Raw genomic sequence first — 21,136 nt, 5'->3', positions numbered from 1 at the left:
AGTCATGGCGTTGACTGCAGCTCATGAGACCACGTGTGTGGAAGAGTAGAGCTGTGCTCCGTAGACTTTCAGTGGCTAATTTTTCAGAAGATCGCCAGACCTTTCTTCCTAGATGCCTCTGGGTGAATTCAAACTTTCAACCTTTCATTTATCATCAGCTGTGTTAACCATTTATACTAGTTGTTGTCAAGTCAATTCTAACTCATGGCGACTCGTGTCAGAGTAGAACTGTGCTCCATAGGGTTTTTCAGTGGCTAATTTCTCAGAAATAGACTGCCAGGCCATTCTTTGGAGGCACCTCTGGGCGGACTCAAACTGGCAACCTTTCTGTTAGCCGCCTAGTGTGTTAACCGTTTGCATGACCCAGGAACACTTCCTTAAAGAACAGAACCTCGAAAACAATCTGTGTAACTGCTTGAGATTTTGGTCATAATCACTTATGAAGGTTATAGGGTCGCTATGAGTCACAGTCGACTCGACGGCATTTTTTTTTTTTTTAAATAAGCAAAAAAAAATTTTTTTTTAAATGTATATAAGATAAGCAATTTCATTATCTACCATGAACAAAAGACAAAAAATTCATTCATGCTTTGAGTGGCCAGTACCATCAGCTAAGAAACACTCACTTAATTCTGTGACTTTTGGTTTCAGGGCACATGTTAATTATAAAAATTACTCTTACGGATTTTCGGCATAACAGTTTGTATAATCTGTACAGTTACATAATTGTAAATTTTGTTTTATTACTGATTTTCAATATCTCATCTTTTAGTTTATTATCCATTTTAAGTTTAGGAAGTTTTAAATTTATGTTAATATATTACTAAATGAAACAAACAACACGAAGTGTTGCCTTCTAGTTGATTCCAACTCATAGTGACCCCATATGTTACAGAGTCATACTGAGCTCCATAGGGTTTTCTTGGTTGTAACCTTTACGAAAGCAGGTTGGTAGACATTTCTTTCGCGTTGCCGCTGGGTGGGTTCACACCGCCAACCTTTTGGTTGGTAGTTGAGCGTAAACCATTTGTGCCACCTTTAATTGAAGGAATTCCCAAATGCTACTGGAATGCCTTTTCATATTCAGAGACCAGTTATCCAGAAACAATAATTATTAAGTTTCAGAGAGAACGTAAAAGTCAGTGTACACTGCAGCTAAACCTCCAGGTCTGTCTGGAGGGAAGATTAGCCAGAGGAGCGGAGCTTAGTCGATTCTTGACATTTGCAGAGCGGAAGCAGAGAGTCGCAATCGACTCCAACGTTACGGCAGCCCTTGCTGCAGAAGGGTGAGAGGACATTCACTTGAAAGCTGAAGTTGTTACTCCAGGGTTGTGACACACAGTGGAAGATCACACATAGTCAGTTGTGAATGTAAATGGGAAATGGATAATGAAAGCCCTGTTTGCTTTTGTTTTGTGGAACCCAGTGATTTAGGTGAGCTGTTTACTTTGTTAAAGTAGTTGTTATTGTGTCTATACACGTCTGCGTGTCCTAAATCTTGCATTTGGATCTATCAACAAGTTCATGTCCTATACCCTTAATGTCTTAATTTATCACAGTGTAAATATATATTCATAATGCATGCTTTTGGTAACGATTTTTCTCCTTCATAGATGTTACTTGGTATTTGCTCTTATTTTATGCTCTGATCCCAGTAGGAAACTTTCCCCTGCCCCCTACCAGATGTTTAGGAATCATTTAAAAGCTACCTTTTAAAGAGGCCTGTTGAGGTATAGGATCCTTGGTGGTGCAGTGGTTAAAGCGATCGACTGCTAAATGGAAAATGAGTGGTTCAAAACCACCAGCGGCTCCTTGGGAGAACGATGTGGCAGTCTTCCTCTGTAGAGATTTTACAGCCTTGGAAACCCTATGGGGTCGCTAGGAGTCAGAATCGACCCCATGGCAGTGGGTTTGGTTTGGGTGGGTTGACGCATAGAACGGACACACATTTGTGAAATTTTTAATGACAGCAGAAGATACTTCGTGTAAATGTTGTTGGATGTGGCTTTTATATGTTAGGAAGATGGGGCGGGGGGTGGGTGGAGGGGCGCTCAGGTCACTTCGCCAGCCAAACCCGCAGGGCACCTACCTGCTTGTCCCTCAGCGGCGGAGCTGAATGTCCTGTGATGGGATTTTCCTGCTACACCTACAAGTTGCATATGTGTTATGAAACCTCTTTCTCTCCGGTAGAAAAAAAAATCAAAGGTTTAAAAAAAAAAAAAAAAGTTTTGGAACCTGGTTTATTCGCTGCTTCTGCTGGGGGAAAAGATAGACCTCAGGTGCTTTTGCTAAACATGTCCTAGTGTATCCTTCCGCCTTTCAAATTACTCCTCGGATCACTCTCCCTTGAAATGTATGTGAAACTCACCCACCGCCGAGCAGTTCCAAGCAAGCCTGGTCACCGGTTCTTGGTCTTAAAGATCTCAACCAAATTACTAAAATATCTTTATTTTAACATATATACGCAATTTTGTTTTGTCTTGCCACCTTTCTCAGTTATAGTTTTTTCTTTTCATCTCTTTCCTACCACATCCTTCTCTTAATCCAGTTGAGAATATTATTTTTTTCTCACTCCTTGATAGTTAATCTACAAATTTTTTTCATGATCAAGGAAGGCCATGCCAACCTGGAGTGAGTTTGGCATTTTTCACCGTAAGGGTGGTGAAATTTACTGGGTTCTCAATTTTATACCTGGAGATTCTGGGTCTCTTTGTGGTTATGTGAGGTTGCCTTAACAAATTAATGCATTTTATTAATACATACTTTAACAGATGGAATTAAACATTTTCATAAAGCAAGAAATGATATTTTAATTAATTAGTTTGACATTTAAAAATAAATGCTATCTAAGAATATTATTGTTAATCATATGTCATACTATTACTTTCTATTTCTAAATAGTCTGCATTTCTGGCTGATCTTTTCTCTCGGTTTTGTTTGTTTTCTTTAGTTTCATGCCATGGATACACTGTACAGACACAGCTATGACCTGAGCAGTGCAATTAGTGTCTTGGTACCGCTTGGAGGACCTGTTTTATGCAGAGATGAAATGGAGGAATGGTCAGCCTCTGAAGCGAGTTTATTTGAAGAGGCACTGGAAAAATACGGCAAAGACTTCAACGACATACGTCAAGACTTTGTAAGTAGAAAATTGTGAATAAAATAAAATGGTAGTTTGAAATGATTTTTTTTTGGTCTTAGAAATCTGGTAAACCTTAAAGTATTCATTTAACAAGCCTGTGATTGAGTAATTTTTACCTGCTCAGCATAGAATGGAGGTTACTCTTCTGAGGGAGAAGTTTTGCTGGGGAGTAATTGTGAGCTCACAATTACTCAGGAGGCCCTGAGCTTGCCTTAAACCTTGAGTGGTGTGAATTTATCCTCTTCACCTCCCTCCAAGTTTTCCCACTTGTCACATAGATGCCGCTCCTGTAAGGATTTGCACTAAACATTCCTGAGCTCCGATTTTTGGGCTTGTTGTTTTCCTTTAAACCTGTAGTGTTTTTCTGGCTGTCTTGTTGATTGTTGAGCCTGGATTTGGTGCAGACCTTCCACGTGGAAGTAACCTCAGTCACGCAGACTAGGAGAATTTGTCAGGGGATTTCAGTATTTGACTCTTAATGATATGCAGTCTCCTACTTAATTTTAGATCCTAGCTCAGTCTTGTTTACTATTCTGTACTTCCTTTTTTTCTCTTTGTATTTATGGACTTGCGGTCTTTAGTGAAACTTAAAATCTCTTTGAAATTGGGAAATTCCTGTTGAAGTCCAGAAATAGCTTTCTACAGCACACATCCTTATTATTATTAGGAAATTAGAGTCCTTATTGACTGTCAAGTATTTGACGTGAACTAATATCCTGCCTTTGGTGCTCTTGCAGCTTTTCCGAATTATTTTTGAAGCAAAATTATCACTTATGAATATGGGTTGATACACTAAATCTAAAAGATAGTAATTTAAGCTGTTAGCGTCACTGACATTTGTTCTTCTGACAAAGCTTCACTCATACCCGTATTGTTATATGTCATGATTTAAATTGATAGGTTGTGCAGCTGAGGACTGGAAAGCATGGTTGGTTGACATTTAGCTTCAGATGGTCAGGATAACATAGCATTCCAGTATTATTAACATAGCAGTTATTAATATAATATACCTATACAACTAAATAGAAACTGCAAAACAAAATTTTCTCAGGAACAGAGGTTGCAGGTCTGATAAAGAAGTAGAAAAAGAGAAACATTAAAGGAAAGCTACTTTTCCCTGCAGTTTGTGTGATGTGCTCACTTTATGTTCTCTGTGTTTTCTATCTGAACTCAGTTCAGTTCAACATGTTTATTGAGCATCGCAACATGCCAGGCCTTTGGGTAGCCACAGGGCACCCAAAAGGGATTTATTTTGGTCCTTACGTCAGGGAACTAACCAATTCATAATCAAGATCAAGAGATAGAAAGGTATACACCCAAATAAAATACAGTGTAATTATTGCTGTCAGTGGTATGAGCAGGTGCTATGGAAATACAGGGAAGGAAACTATGAGTTGAACCAATCAAATTGGAAGAGGCTTCACAGAGGCATTTCACCTGGGTTTCTGCTGGTCAAGGGAGAGAACCGCAGAAATAGAAGTAGAAACTGAGGTATGAGACTGTCAGCACCCTAGGTGCTTAAGGCAGGACTAGGGGGTAACTGAACCGTGGGTTGGTACAGTATGCTTGGACATAGGAAGATACAATGACAGTTTCAAAATGACTGTGAGAGTGATGGTGCTGTTAGATGGATTTTTGTTAATTTCATGATCTAACAAAATTCTTGTAAGTTTATGATACAGTGCATATTAGTTTTACTTCTGTTCTACTCCAGCTTGTTTAAATAGAAAGCTTATTAAAGCATTAAGTACTAGAGGAGGCTGAAGAAATAGACTGGGTTTCCAAAAATGACTCTGAAAGTAATACTTCAGAACTGGGCAACCAGGGGTGCTGCTGCCCCTGCTAAGATCAGAAACCTAACTGCAGAATTAGGAAGCTACCATTGTACCTCTGGCTCCAGAATGCACGGTTTCTATGGTAGTCTCCACCAGCTTGGTGGTTTCAGTTCCAAATCCAACTCTCTTACCTAATGGTGGTCCAGGCCAAGGGGGCCAAAGGTGCCCAAGCCAGGGCTGGGGCATCTGGGATGCGTACCATCCTATGGGTCCTTTATAAAACTACACTGGGTAAAATGTCAGGGCTAGACCCGCAGGCTCGCGGGAGCTGGGGGGGGACCAGGCTTGGGGGAGTTTGGGCCTGGGCCTGGGCCTCCACTGCCGCAGACTAGGTGACTTCAGGGTGGGGCCACACACAGCAGCCGCGCAGAAGTGGGGCTCTGACCTCAAGATGGAGGTCTGGCATCCTGGCACTCAGAAGTCTGGGTGTCCTGCCCACGGGCATATATGCAGTTGAACTTTGGCCGGAAAGATGTTAAGTGACACATACCTGTACGTAAACCTAGCAGAAAACAGAAAGAAAGAAAAATACAAGAATTACCTATAACACCATCACAAGTACATATCGTTGTGGGGCACCGTATTGCTTCAGATATTTTACATTAATTTTTTAAAAGAATTCCATTTTAGATACTCGTGAAAAGTGTGCTTAGTTCAAGTAGACACACGAGACTAAATGGGCGAGATGAGAAGGCAGAAACGGACAGGAGCTGGTTAAATGGACACAGGAAATCCAGGTGGAAAGGAGGAGTGTGCTGTCCATTCTAGGGAGAGCAACTAGGATCACATAACAATGTGTATATAAATTTTTGTATGAGAAATTAACTTGAGCTGTAAACTTTCACTAAAAGCACAATTAAAAAAAAAATCCATTTTAGAAATTAACAGGTAGTATACGCAACAGAAACTTTCCTGGGCCTCCTCCCATCCTTGAGCTTCACTTGGACATGAACAGCTGTGTCATAATGTTAATTTTCAAAGTTCTGTTTTGCCCCACTACCCAGAAGTAAATTATTTTCTACTTCCAGTCTCATTGTTCTCCCTTGTGAATGTATATTGTGAGTTTGTACATTTGAAAAATGATTTGAGTAGAAAGTATACAGTTACAGTTTTATACTTGGCCCTTAATAATTGCTTTATTCCTTAAGTTTATTTTTAAAATTTATACACAGTAAAATTCACTCATTTTATTGTACAGTTTGGTGAGTTTTGACAAATGTGTGCTTGTATAACCATCATCACAGTGAAAAGACAGTGTACAGTTCCAGTGTGTCCATACACACACACACACACACACACACACACACACACACACACCACCCCCCACTCCCCCCGGTCTTCACCTCCCACCCCAACCCCTGGGAACCACTGATCTGTCCTCCTCCTGTAGCTCTGTCTTTTTCAGTACACTGTATGAACGGAACCACACATCACGTAGCCGTTTAGTTCAGGCTTCTTTCATGTAGCGTAGTGCACTAGGCTCCATCAGTGTCGTTGCGCTTATCGGTAGTTTATCTGTTGTTATTGCTGAGTAGTATTGTGTGATATGAGTGTGGGGCAGTTGATTTATTCACTCGCTTGGTGAAGAACATTTGAGTTGTTTCCAGTTTTTGATGGTTGTCAGCAAAGCTGCTGTAAACATTCACCTTCTGGTTTTAGTGTCAGCGTAAGTTTTCGTTCTTCTTGGGTATACTAGCAGTGGGCTTGCTGGGTCTTAGGGTAACTATATGTTTAACTTTATAAAAAACTGCCTGTGGTGGCTCTGTAATGTGTCACTTTAGCTAGTCTGAACTACATTTCCCAGAGTTCCCTGTGCGGCACGTTTCCTGTTAGGGGAACACGAGAGAGATTCTTGGGTGAGTTTGAACAGTGGACATAAACCAGCAGCTGTTTTTCCAATTCATGGCAACTCCATGTGTGTCATAGTGGAACTGTGCTTCACAGGGTTTTCAGTGACCGGCTTTTCAGAAGTAGATCTCCAGGCCTCGTCTTCGAGGAACCTCAGCCACTATCTCTTCAGATATTTTTCTTCCCATTCTCTTTTCCCTGCCTGTAGAACTCCAGTTACCCATTTACTTCTTCATTTAATGTTGTCCCACGGTTCTTGCTCTGTTCTGTTTTTACCCCCACTTGTTTTTCTGTGTTTCAGCTTGTGTAAGTTGCACTGACCTATCTTCCAATGAAAGGAAACCTGGTGGTGCTATGGTTAAGCACTGGGCTGCTAACCAAAACGTCAGCGGTTCAAACCCAGATAGCAGCTCCAAATGGAGAAAGACCTGGGAATATGCTCCTGCAAAGATTACAGTTTACAACAACAACAACAACAACAAATAATTTTGTAAAAAAAAAAGATTACAACCTAGAACGCCCTATGAGGCAGTTGTGCACTATAACCTGGGGTTGCTATGACACAAAATCGACCAGACGGCACCTGACAACATCTTCAGGTGTGCTAATTCTTTTCTCTGCTGTGTCCAGGATACTGATAAGCTCATTAAAGGATTTCCTCAAGTGTAATAGCATGTTTTTCATATCCTTTTAAAATTACCCATCTGATCATGCGTGTTGTTCCTCTTATAAACTAAATCCTTTAATATATTAATCATGGTTATTTTAGAATCTCTGATATTTCCAACATTCTGGCCATATTGGTGCCTGAATCTGTTGACTGTTTTCTTTTTCCTTTTTAAATAAAGTTTATTCTTTAAGGAGAGTTTCACATTTACAGAAAAATTGCCAAGATTGCAAGGAGAGTTCCCAGTTTTTCCTATTATTAACACCTTTCATTAGTATAGTGGATTTGTTATAATTAATGACAAATGTTGATTTATTCTTATTAGCTAAAGTCCATAATTTATTCAAGCTGCCTTTGTTGTTGTTAGTTGCCGTTGAGTTGATTCCGACTCATGGTGACCTTGTCGTTGTTAGTTGCCATTGAGCTGATTCCGACTCATGGTGACCTTGTTGTTGTTAGTTGCTGTTGAATTGATTCCAACTCATGGTGACCTTGTTGTTTTTAGTTGCTGTTGAGTTGATTCCAACTCATGGTGACCTTAGTTGTTACTTGCCATTGAGCTGATTCCGACTCATGGTGACCTTGTCGTTGTTAGTTGCCATTGAGCTGATTCCGACTCATGGTGACCTTGTCGTTGTTAGTTGCCATTGAGCTGATTCTGAATCATGGTGACCTTGTCGTTGTTAGTTGCCGTTGAGCTGATTCCGACTCATGGTGACCTTGTCGTTGTTAGTTGCCGTTGAGCTGATTCCGACTCATGGTGACCTTGTCGTTGTTAGTTGCCGTTGAGCTGATTCCGACTCATGGTGACCTTGTCGTTGTTAGTTGCCGTTGAGCTGATTCCGACTCATGGTGACCTTGTCGTTGTTAGTTGCCGTTGAGCTGATTCCGACTCATGGTGACCTTGTCGTTGTTAGTTGCCGTTGAGTTGATTCTGCCTCATAGCAACGATATGTACAAGGGAACAAAATACTACCCAGTCCTGTGCCATCCTCACAGTCGTTGCTATGTTTGAGCGCATTGTTGTAGCCACTGTGTCAGTCCATCTTGTTGAGGGTCTTCTTTTTTTTTCACTAACCCTCTACTTTACCAAGCATGATGTCTTTCACCAGGGACCGGTCCCTCCTGATAACATGTCCAAAGTATGTGAGACGAAGTTCCGCCATCCTTGTCTCTAAGGAACATTCTTGGCTGTAGCTCTTCCAAGATAGACTTGTTCATTCTGGCAGTCCATGTTATAGTCAGTATTCTGCGCCAGCATCATAATTCAAAGACATCGGTTCTTTTTCGGTTTCCTTATTCGTTGTCCAGCTTATGCATGCATATGATGCGATTGAAAACACCACGCCTTGGGTCAGGCTCACCTTAGCCCTCAAAGTGACATCTTTGCTTTTTAACACTTTAAAGAGGTCTTTGGCAGATTTACCAAATGCAATACATTGTTTGATTTTTGTTGTTGTTGTTAAGAATATACACAGCAAAACATACACCAATTCAGTAGTTTCTACTTGTACAATTAGACTGCTTTATTTCTTGGCAATGGGACATTTAACTTTTTGGAGTTATATTTTTTGATTAATTGTGGAACATCTTGTGTAAACAACAGTAGAGGCTGAATTAGGTAGTATTTGTACTCTGAAATGTGCATGGCCTCTTCTTTTTAGGCCATTAGGGTAGTCAGTGGTTGTACCAGGTTTGGGTTTTGTTGTTGCTCTAGTTACCTTCGGTACACTGCAGGCTTCAGATTCTTAATTTGAAAATTAATTGGGTTAATGTGAGGCCTGGAATGCTGAAGAGTTTTACCTGGTGCTCTCACTCTCACCTTAGCTCTACAGTCAGTCATTCTCCATGTTCTTGGCCTTCCATCAGTGGTAAATGCTGTCGCTGGCTGCTGGCTGCTCGGTGCAAGTTTCTTGGTGAGGGCACGGCTACGCTCTGGTGGTCCTGTTCCCCTGGCTTAGGCAGGCTTTGTGTGCCTGCGTCTCAGGGGTGCAGCTTACTAGCATTCCTACTTCACTCCCTCTAACGTGAGGTAGCCAAACTCTTCCTTGTATTGGCTGGTACTTGGATGTGCGTGAGTTTCCTGCTCCTCCCCCAGGGGCAGGTGGATTTTGCTAAATTGGGGAGTTTTGTACCTCTCCTCCAGTGGCCACTGACTTCTACCTGGGACCTGGGGAGGGTGGGATAGAAGGATGGTTTCCAGTCCTTCCCCTGTGACAGATGGCTTTTCCTTTGTATGAGATAAAGACTTGGGAAACTGGGAGTTTTCGTGTCTGGTCCCCAGTGGTAGCTGGGATCCCTGTTTTGCCTACCCACATCACGCCCAGTGGACGCTCTCTCACGCCTCCTGCCCTGCTCTAGCTCTTTCTGTTGGACACCTGACAGAGGCCTGTAGAAGAGGGTGTGTGGACTCCCTTTGTGCACTGCTTTAGTGGCCCCTCACAAAGTTTGATAAGTTGTATTCTCATTTTTATTCACTTCAAAATATTTTTCATTTTTCGTATATCTTTTTTGACTCACGGATTTAGAAGTATGTTGCTTAAGTTTCACGTATTTGGGGGATTTTTCCCCCCCATGTATCTTTTTATTATTGAATTCTAGTTTAATTCTGTTGTGATTTGAAAATATTTTGTTTAAAAAAAACCCAAGTTTTGTATTTGTTGAAATTTGATTGCTCATGACCCAGGATATGGGCCGTTATAGTCAATGTTCTATTTGAGATTGAAAAGAATGAATATTTTGCTGTTAGGTGGAACGTTCTAGAAATGCTGCTTAGGTCAGGTTTATCGATAGTGTTGTTCAAGTCTTCTGTAAAGTTACTGATTTTCTGTCCACTTCTTCCGTTAATGTTGACAGAGGAGTATTAATAATCTGCGGCCCTAACTGAATTTTTCCTTCTCGTGGTATTAGTTTTTTGTTTTATTTATGTTGAAACTCTGTTATTAGGTACATGCACGTTTAGGGTTGTTAAGTCCTCTGGATGAATTGATCCTTTTATCCTTATGCCACGTCCTTGGTAACCATCTACTTTGTCTGCTATGAATGTAGCCACTCCAGCTTTATTCTGTTGTTTATATAGTGTATGTTTTTTCTGTCCTGTTACTTTTATCCTATCTATGTCTAAAGTAGGTCTTGTGTAGACAGCATACTGTTGAGCTTACATTTTTTTTTTACTAATCTGACAATCTCTGCCTTTTAATTAGTGTGTTTCAATTACTTACCTTTAATATCATCATTGATATGATCCAGTTTAAATCCATCATCTTACTATTAGTTTTCTGTTTGTCCCATCTGTTCTTGTTGTTTTTGCATTAAAAAAATCATTTTGAGTATTTATTATTCCATTGTATCTCCACTATTGACTTTTCAGCTATACTTGCTTCATTTGTTTAGTGGTTTTTCCAGGGTTTGCAATATGCATCTTTAACTTATCACAGCCCACCTTTAAATAAAATAGCAATTCACACAGAATATAAGAACCATATAAAGAATTAATGATACTTTAAAGAGATTAAAGAAAAAAAGTCTTTTATTTTTACCCACATTTGATTATCATATATATATATATATTTTAAGTTTTTATCATTTCTTCTTCATTTCATTTCCTTGTGTAGATTCAAATGTCCATAACCACCCCAGGGGCCTTCTCAGGCCTGCTGTTGCCCCAGTTCCTTCTGGAGAGACCTGTGGGGCCTGTAATGAGTGTGCATGGCCCCCTTGTGCCTAGAGCTTGCCTGTATACAGAGCAGCCATCTTAGCCTACCTGTAACCTTTAAAAATATGGTGAATTTTTGGTTGTTTTCCTCTTACGAGCATTTATGGTGGCCACCTATTTCATATGTGCTCTGCCAAAGTCAAAACAGTCGTGTGTTTCCTCTGAGTGGCTTCTCATCTTTAGGAGTCAGTTCGGTTTATTGCCTTGTGGCCTTAGCTCTCTGATGGGCTCAAGAAAAATTATGATTTCCCGTGTTATCCGGCCTTCTCTCACTTTTGGAGTAGGGGTGACATCCTCTAGTCAATTTCTGCATCCTGAGCAGGAACCTGACCTGAAACATGCAAAGGAACCTGTGAAGTTCAGAGCACAAACCAACGAAGCCTTTCTTCTTCCGTGTAATTAGGTCTCTTACCATAGAGACTCCTTTCAGCAGAGGGTGATTCGTAGCTACTATGTCATTTAGACTTCAGTTGCAGATAACAGAGATTACATGAGCTATTTTAAATAGAGATTTAATTTTGGAAATTGGGTGCCTAGAATCACTGCAAGGCTTGGAGAAGTGAGCTGTAGGTTGGCTATCAGAACAAGTCTACCTATATGGCCCAGCAGGTCAACTCCTGCAGCTGCCCCATAAGGGACCTGGGAAGTGGCAGGGATAATGTCTGCACCAGGATCGTACTACTACTATAATCACCATCTTGGGATCGGGAAGCCTCTAGCAGAACTGTTGGCTCCACAGCCACTTCGTGCTTGCCGGCTCTACCACAGTGGAACGGGTGTCTGTGCATCACCCTCTCCATCCCACTCTGGATTTAGGCCTTGAACACTTACGTCTGACTGGCAGAGATAAATCACAAGGCAGGCTGGGAAAATACAGCATTTGTCTTTCTAGCCTATGCAGCATAGGACAGTGAACTAGAAGGAAGTTAAAAAGGGTACTGAGCAATTCACTCTACTATATCTGCCATAACTGGAAACAATGGAATCTACTTGAGTGAGCTAGTTTCAGCAGAATGAAATTTATTACAGGGTGTGGGAAGGCTAACAGAGCCTCCAGTAGGGCCAGGGGCCCAGGTTTAGATGCTTCATAGCCAGGAGCTGTATAGCCAAGAGCAATACCTGACCCTGCAATGGTACCATTCTAGCAGAAACCCCATCGTAACCTCTGCTGCCTACCCTCATTGCTGCCTGAAGACCTGATTTCCCTGCCACATCGCCCAGCTCATCAATGTGACATATCTCAAATCTGTCCTTAGAATACTCCATTTCATGTCGCCAATTTTATATCAGTTAAAATGCTTTTGATCGTAACTGGGAGAAACTCAACCTAAACTAGCTTAGAATAAAGAGTAAATATATTGGTTACATTAGTCAGGGTTCTTAGTTGAAACGGGCATAATTCCCTATATCTAATTTAAGCAGAAAACACCGTAATATAGTATATTAGCTTCTCACGGAATCCCTGGGAAGGCCAGAGAATTGTGCCTGGAGGCTACACTTCCAGAAGCAGTACAGCCAGCAAAAATGAATGTTCATGTGCTCTGAGGGACTGTCGTAATGGGAACACCCAGGCCCTCGCTGCTTGCCAGTCCATCCAGCCTCCCTGTGGACAGGCTCATCCTGATGTTCACATCTGTATCTAAATGTCATTCAGGTTTGTCAGCTTGACTAGAGCTGGCCCACCCATATGTCTACATCTTTGTTCAAGAACATCTGGGAAATGTATTTTAGAGCTTCCAGCCTATAGCACAGGAAGGAAAGAAGTTGGCTGAAATGGGTGTACAGTATCTGCCGCCATCTAATTCTTTGGCTACTGTATTCATTCTTTACCTTCTGTACGTGCTTCCTTTCCACACTTCAACTTTTAAACAATAGCAGTTATTTCTAAAACATTGAAAAACGTGGCACCATTTCCCCAAATGTTGTTAGGTGCTATCAAGTCGATTCTAACTCAGAGTGACCCTTTGTGCAACAAAATGAAACACTGCCTGGTTCTGTGCCATCCTCACAGTTGTTGTTATGCTTGAGCCCATTGTTGGAGCCACTGTGTTGGTTGCTCACTGAGGGTCTTCCTCTTTTTTGCTGGCCCAGTACTTTACCAGGTATGATGTCCTTCTCCAGGGACTGGTCCCTTTTAATAACATGTCCAAAGTATGTGAGACAAAGTCTCACCACCCTTGCTTCTAAGGAGCATCCTGGCTGTACTTCTTCCAGGACAGATTTGTGTGTTATTCTGACAGTCCATGATATATTCAGTGTTCTTTGCCAACACTGTAACTCAGTGGTGTCAGTTCTTCTCCTGTCTTCCTTATTCATTGTCCAGTTTCACATGCATGTAAGGTGATTGAAATCACCATGACTTGGGTCGGGCACACCTTAGTCCTTAAAATGACATCTTTGCTTTTTAACGCTTGAAAGAGGTCTTTTGCAGCAGATTTGCCTGATGCAGTGTTTCTCTTGATTTCTTGAGGGCTGCTCCCATGGGTGTTGGTTGTGGGATGATCCTAGTAAAATGAAATCCTTGACAACTTCAATCTTTTCTCCATTTATCATGATGTTGCTCATTGGTCTCGTTGTGAGGATTTTTGTTTTCTTTATGTTGAGGTATAATCCATACTGATGGCTGTGGTCTCTGATCTTCGTTAGTAAGTGCTTCAAGTCCTGTTCACTTGCAGCAAGCAAGGTTGTGTCATCTGCATAACGCAGGTTGTTAATGAGTTTTTCTCCAGTCCTGATGCCCCATTCTTCCTCATATAGTCCAGCTTCTTGGATTATTTGCTCAGCATACAGACTGAATAGGTATAGTGAAAGAATACAACCCTGACACACACTTTTCCTGACTTTAAACCAATCAGTATCCCCTTGTTCTGTTCCAATGACTGACTGCCTTTTGGTCTAAGTACAGGTTCTTCATGAGCACAATTAAATGTTCTGGAATTCCCATTCTTTGCGATGTTATCCGTAATTTGTTACGATCCCCATAGTGGAGTGCCTTGGTATAGTCTGTAAAACACAGGTAAACATCTTTCTGGTATTCTCTGTTTTCAGCCAAGATCCATCTGACATCAGTAGTGATATCCTTGGTTCCATGTCCTTTTCTGAACCCAGCTTGAATTTCCGGCAGTTCCCTGTCGATGTACTGCTGCAACCGCTTTTAATCAATCTTCAGCAAAATTTTACTTGTATGTGATGTTAATGATATTATTCAATAATTTCTACATTCTGTAGGATCACAGCATACGTCCCTGGGTGATGTTCACCCCTTCTCCAGTTCTAGTCACAACCCTGTTTTTATAGCTTGTGACTCCTGTAAGCTTATAAACACGCTTGTACAGTTTGTAACCCCCATACCAGTAGACCTTATGGAAAAACAAAAAGGGAACAGGGTTGTCTCCCTTTCTTCATTTCTGAAATTCATCCTAAGACATTGATTGGCATTCAAAGCCGAATCTCTCCACTATTCCCTTGCCCTCAGTGTTTTACACAATCGGAGTTCTTTACCTGGTAGGGTGACCCAAACCTAAACCTTCATCGCTATGTAAGAAGCAGTGTTATGTGGGAATAAGTCCCATGGATGGTATTATTAGCCAGTGCACGACAGGCGGAAAGGCAAATCCATATCTAAAATAAGTTTCTGTTCAATGAGAACACACACAGAGAGTCTAATGAGACTTGCTACCAGAAATGGTGCCATATTGGGGGCCCAGTATTCTCGGCTCCCTGCAGATTGGACACTTGGAGGAATCAGATTTGGTGAGAGGACATCCATGTGGTGCTATCCATTTGTAACCTCTGTTTCCTTGCCTCTGTGTCTGGTTTGTTAATATCTCCTTTGAGCAATCATTGGTGTAGCTAGAGAAAGAGACTGATAGCACTGAGCAGGTCACCTTGTCCACCTGATTAATGGGAAGCTCCTCTGTAGAGGCAGCCTTTGGTGAACATGGAGACGTAAATATTTTCACACTCAGGCCCATCCTGAGGTGTTTGTCCCATAAACTTTTTTCCTTAACCTCATTGTTACCAACCTTCCAATCTGATTCTTTCCAAGTTCCTGACCATTGGGGCAAGGAGATAACCACTGTCCATGGATGGGTACGGATTGGTACGTCTGGCCCTCTCTCATTCCACTCAGAAGAAAACTAGATGTGCAGTTTAGTGCCCTGCCCTTTAAAAAGGATTACTCTTCCTCAACGTCCTTAAGGGCTACTCCTGCATAGGGGTAAGGTCCCTAGGTGGTGCAAATGCCTTGCGCTTGGCTACTAACCTAAAGGTTGGTGGTTCAAGCCCAGCGGTGCCACAGAAGAAAGGCCTGGTGATCTGCTTCTGTAAAGATTAAAAAATTTACAGCTTAAAAACTCTAAAGGAGCAGTTCTACTCTCTAACACATGGGGTCACCATGAGCTGGAATCGACTTGATGACAGTGGATATGCTTCTGGCTGGTCCCAGTGTATCATGCCAAGCCATCTGCCACATTCACATTTTTTCTTCCTCCATTGATGCCTCATAGAAAACATCCATGAAGCCATGGTGAGAGTTGAGGGAGAAATGATGCTGCGTCGTGTGTGGACAGAGTGTGGGAGTGTCAGCCCCCTACTCCCGTGACTCATGCCTTCAAGACCTACTACTTCTCCTGGATAGGAGAGGGATGGTACTGGGCATAGCCAATTAGGACTTTATGGATTAGATAAAACCTGGTTCATGATGGGAAGCTCAGGTAACATGGTCACTTGGTTTCCTTTTCATATACATGTAGACTCAATTGCATGCCAGGGACTATTTCTCAAGAGAAGAATAGTTAGGAAATGAAGAGGTTTTAGTGTGCCTAAAAACCTGGGGGGACTGTGCTGTCATTCCCCTATAAGGACTTACCACAGGCTCCTTACAGCATCCCTCAGACATTTTGAACTACGTTACGTCTGTTGGATCATAAGAGCTAAGTAAATGTGGCGTCTGGGGTCTTAAATGCTAACAAGCGGCCATCTAAGATGCATCAGTTGGTCTCAACCCACCTGGAGCAAAGGAGAATGAAGAACACCAAGGTCACACGACAACTAAGAGCCCAAGAGACAGAAAGGGCCACATGAACCAGAGACCTACATCATCCTGAGACCAGAAGAACTAGTTGGTGCCCGGCCACAACCGATGACTGCCCTGACAGAGAGCACAACAGAGAACCCCTGAGGGAGCAGGAGGTCAGTGGGATGCAGACCCCAAATTCTCACAAAAAGACCATACTTAATGGTCTGACTGAGACTAGAGGAATCCCAGCGGTCATGGTCCCCAAACCTTCTGTTGGTCCAGGACAGGAACCATTCCCGAAGTCAACTCAGCAGACATGAAAGGGACTGGACAGTGGGTAGGAGAGAGATGCTGATGAAGAGTGAGCTAATGATATCAGGTGGACACTTGAGACTGTGTTGGCATCTCCTGTCTGGAGGAGGGATGGGAGGACAGAGAGAGTTGGAAACTGGCAAAATTGTCATGAAAGGAGAGACTGGAAGGGCTGACTCATTAGGGGGAGAGCAAGTGGGAGAACGGAGTAAGGTGTATATAAACTTATATGTGACAGTCTGACTTGATTTGTAAACGTTCACTTGAAGCTCAATAAAAGGTAATAAAAAAAATAATAAAATAAGAGCTAAGTAGCAGTTGCCTTCTTTCACTTGTGGCTCATTGGACTCGAGAAAATGGTATTTGTTTTAACTGCAGTCCAAATGCCAATGGCTGTGCTGATTTGATCCTGGAGGAGACCACGTTTGTAACGAGTGTCAGAGCTGCCACCCCGTTAAGGTTAAAATAATTTCTATTCTCTAAAATCCATCTCTTTGCTCTTAGATCAAATAAGTGAGTTAGAAGTGGAAGTGATAGGAACAGCGCCGGTGTTGTGCATGTGGGTTACAAGTAGACCCCTCACTGCAACCGAGTCTGGGAAATGCCCTTTAACTCTCTTACCCCTCTGGTACCTCGGGGCAAGCTGGATGGAAATCGGCAGGAGTGCTTAGTCATCTATCTGTAAGATCCTTTACAGCAGCTAAAAATCGTGAGAGTTAAGAGTTATTTTCTTTGCAAGTTTGTTCTGTCCTGATTTGCATCTTGAATGGCTAATGGATCCCCCATTACTTGAGGGACATGAAGAATATATTCTTTGATTGTGGTTCTCATGGATAGGAGCTCATTTGGCCATTTTTGAATTTTTGTGGTAAATAGCAAAGGCAGCCTTCCTATTTTTATAAAAGGAACTACATGAGGCGATGTTCTTTTTCAGAGATTTAAACTTTTATTTAGAACAAAGCAGGTCAAAATAGAGTGGTTTAGAAAAGGATGAGGAATGCCAGTGCCCAAATAAAACCCAGTTGTAGCTAGAATCTTTGAAAGCTGAAGTAACTCGGGCTGTTAGCTGCTGCCGAGTTGACTCTGACTTCTGGCAGCCTTATGTTCAGCAGAGTGCCATCCTCACAGTCGCCTCCATGTTCAGGTCCATCGTTTGGGCTGTTGTGCCAATGCCAGTCTCTGTCACTGTTGATGTCCTTCACCAGACGTGATACGTCCTCCTCTGGCAGTTGATCCCTCCTGATGACATGTCCAAAGCCAGCCAGCCAGCCGGTGTTCTATTAATGATCCATAAGTTTTCATTGGCTCATTTTCTAAAGTGGGTCATCAGGCTTTTTCTTCCTAGTCTGTCCTAGTTTGGAAGCTGTGCTGAACCTGTCCACCATGGGTGACCCTGCTAGTATTTGAAATACCGGTGGGTTAGCTTCAGCATCATAGCAACACACAGGACGCCACAGTATGCTGGACTGACCAAAAGTTTATTCTAAAATGAATCTTCCATATGGATATTTGCCTAATAATTTTAAAGAAGTGATTTTAAAGGAAAGCAGTTTCTACGGTAGCTTGTTTTCATTATTGTGTTAAATACTTTTCAGCTCCCGTGGAAATCATTGACTAGCATCATTGAATATTATTACATGTGGAAAACTACTGACAGATATGTGCAACAGGTAATTTTTCCATATTGTTACTAAATACTAGTATCAAAGTGAAATTTCTGTTTTTATTTCTCAGTGGTATACTTAATTTTAAATGTTTTATTTACTTTATTTTTTTCTATTTTAAACTACGTGATTTCATATCTTTAAGATGTTTTAAAAATTTTAGTCTTAAACATTTTTTTCTCATAACTTCAGAATTCATTTCGATAAATATTTTGGAGGCTTGCCTTATATTCTGGTTTATCTTTGTCTTATTTCCTTCCCTATTTGCATTTGTTGTTGTGGTGATCAGTCCCTAGACTTGGTCATACAATTTCTTTCCCATTCCTTTCCCTACATTTGGCTCCTAATTGTTCCCAGTAAAACTGGACATAAGTTCAGCCTAGTTTTAAAGTTTAGTACGTACCTGCCAACGTTTATCTAATTCTTCTTAGAACAATTATTGTCTGTTTCTTGTACATAGGCCTTAGAAACTAGTCATCTCTGAACATTTTTCTAAAGGCAGTGTTTTTTGTTTTAATCCGAGAAAAAGCAAGTAAGGAATAAAATGGAGACTCAATTTGCAAAGCAAAAATGATTACTCTAAAATCCGGTTTATTCACTTGTGGAGGAATGAGAAATGGAGTTGTTCGTTGCTTTATTTGTAAAATCTTTCTCAAAATTATTATCAGTGCTTAGAGTTCTGCACCTCAGAATCTAGTGACTTTTTGTGTCAGTTACTATAGTTTAAGAATCCGTATATGATGGAAAAATGACAATTTTTGAATTACTATGCTTTCATATTTAATTTCTTGTTATTTTCTAAGAGGACAAAGTGGTAATAATTACCAGACATTGTTTGTAAAATGTTTTATCTGTTTTTGCTTTAGAAACGTCTAAAAGCAGCAGAAGCAGAGAGTAAACTGAAACAAGTCTACATCCCGACTTAGTAAGTGATGGAAAGCTTTTTTCATATTTGTCACGGTTTTAATTCCATCAATGCAAAATATGTCATTTGGTTCCATTTCAGCCGAATGTGTGAATTTCTCTGTGTTACTTTCTTCTTCTACAAAGCAGGAGACTCGCTTTCCATTACACTACTACAGGGTTCTGTAGAAAGAAAATCAGCTGGCGAGAGAGCCCAGAGTAGACTAGCGTAAGGACTAGAGGAAGGATGCGTATACTGCACTTCTATCAAGTCCGCCAGGGAAAGTATCAGAAACTTTCCTGGGAAACTATATATTATCTGATGCAAGCAACTTCTGAAATGTCTGCATTATGGAATGGATTTTGTTTGGGTAATGCACATTCCCCTTTTAAGATGTGTTAATTTAGTTGAGGGTTTTGCATTGTTTGGTACGGGTCAGGGGAAATTAATTAGAACCATACTTTTTAAATGTTAGATAAAATAACGGATAGGTTTCTGTTGTTTCAGGTATCTAGCATTCTAGCATATTATCCTCTGTATTTTCTTAACTTTTTATTTGGTTTGTTTAAAACTGAAGTATGCCCTTTTGTTGATGTCTTTCAGGTTTGATTTTTTTTTTTTTTTTTAATTTTTGTTCTTGTTGCTGTTGATGGCGGAGCCCTGGTGGCACAGCGGTTAAGAGCTCAGCTGCTAACCACCAGCTTTGAATCCATCAGCTGTTCCTCGAAAACCCTATGGGGCAGTTCTACTCTGTCCTGTAGGGTCTCTCTGTCCTGTAGGGTCACTATGACTTGAGGGCAACAGGTTTTTGTTGTTGTTGAGAATATACACAGCAAAACACATGCCAGTTCAACAGTTTCTACATGTGCCATTTAGTGACATTGATTATATTCTTCAAGTTGTGCAGCCATCCTCACCCTCCGTTTTTTCTAAGTTGTTCTTCCCCTATTAACGTAAATGCACTGCTCCCTAAGGTTTCCTATATAATCTTTCAAGTTGCTGTTATTGATTTAATCCTATATAGATATTTCTTATAAGAGCATAATGCTCAAGGCAGACATTTTTCACTAGTTAAGCTAAACTGTCGTTTGGTTATAAGAAGACATCAGGGGGTATTTTTTGGTTTAAAATTTAAAGATTATCTCAGGGCAGTAGCTTCACGGGTTCATTTCAACCTTCATGGCTCCAGGAAGTCTGGATTCCATGAGAATTTTAAATTCTGTTCAGCATTTTCCAGGTTTGATCAAGATTCTTCTATAGAATGTTTCATCAGAATGTTCACAGTGGTAGCCAGGCACCATCTGGTCTCATGGCAAAGGAGGCAGTTGTTCATGGAGGCAATTAGCGTCACATTCCATTTCCTCCTGTTCCTGACTCCCTTTCTGTTGCTCCAGGCAAATATAGACCAATTGTTGTGCCTTGGATGGCCACTTGCCACGTGGAAGCTTTTAAGACCCCAGGTACTATGCAACAAACTAGGAGGTAGAACAGAAGCACTAAACATGTTATTAGGCCAATTAACTGGGATGCCTCGTGAAACCATGACCCTAAACCTCCAAACCAAGGAACCAAATCCCATGAAGTGTTTGACTGTACATAAGCAGCCTCAGCAGCCACTCTTTTTTTTTTTTTTTGGTCGTTGTAAATATATCACACGAGTTTTGCCAGTTCAACTTTTTACAGGTGTACAACTTAAATTGACAGCAATTACAGTAATCAGCAATGCAGCCCTACCTTTACCGGTGCAATCTTTCCATCGCTGTTCACCACCCCTTTCCACCTCCCTGCCGCCCCAGTAACCACTAATAAACTTTGTTTTCTATACGTTTGCCTTTTCTTGACTTTTTATGTAAGTGTAGTTATACGGTATTTGTCCTTTTGCTATCGACTTATTTCACTGAGCATAATGTCTTCCAGCTCCACCCATATTTTAGTATGTATCAAGACTTCATTTCTCCTACTGGCTGAGTAGTATTCCATTGTATGTATCTACCACATTTTGTTTATTTATTAATCTGTCGATGGGCAT

At 41.1% G+C, this 21,136-nt stretch overlaps 1 protein-coding gene across 6 annotated transcripts in view; it reads left to right on the top strand.

The window, feature by feature from the left end:
• Positions 1–21,136, top strand: part of MTA3 (metastasis associated 1 family member 3) — a 190,007-nt gene that overhangs the window by 139,637 nt on the left and 29,234 nt on the right. For all 6 annotated transcript variants that reach the window (XM_064277159.1, XM_064277155.1, XM_064277156.1 and 3 more), the window contains exons 9-11: positions 2,951–3,139; positions 18,135–18,209; positions 19,070–19,128. In XM_064277159.1, the coding sequence (XP_064133229.1) occupies positions 2,951–3,139; positions 18,135–18,209; positions 19,070–19,128 (323 nt within the window). The remainder of the gene's footprint in view (positions 1–2,950; positions 3,140–18,134; positions 18,210–19,069; positions 19,129–21,136) is intronic.

The sequence above is a fragment of the Loxodonta africana genome, chromosome 26, assembly GCF_030014295.1.
Source record: "Loxodonta africana isolate mLoxAfr1 chromosome 26, mLoxAfr1.hap2, whole genome shotgun sequence".
NCBI lineage: Eukaryota > Metazoa > Chordata > Mammalia > Proboscidea > Elephantidae > Loxodonta > Loxodonta africana.
This window is presented reverse-complemented; position numbering and strand designations above follow the sequence as displayed.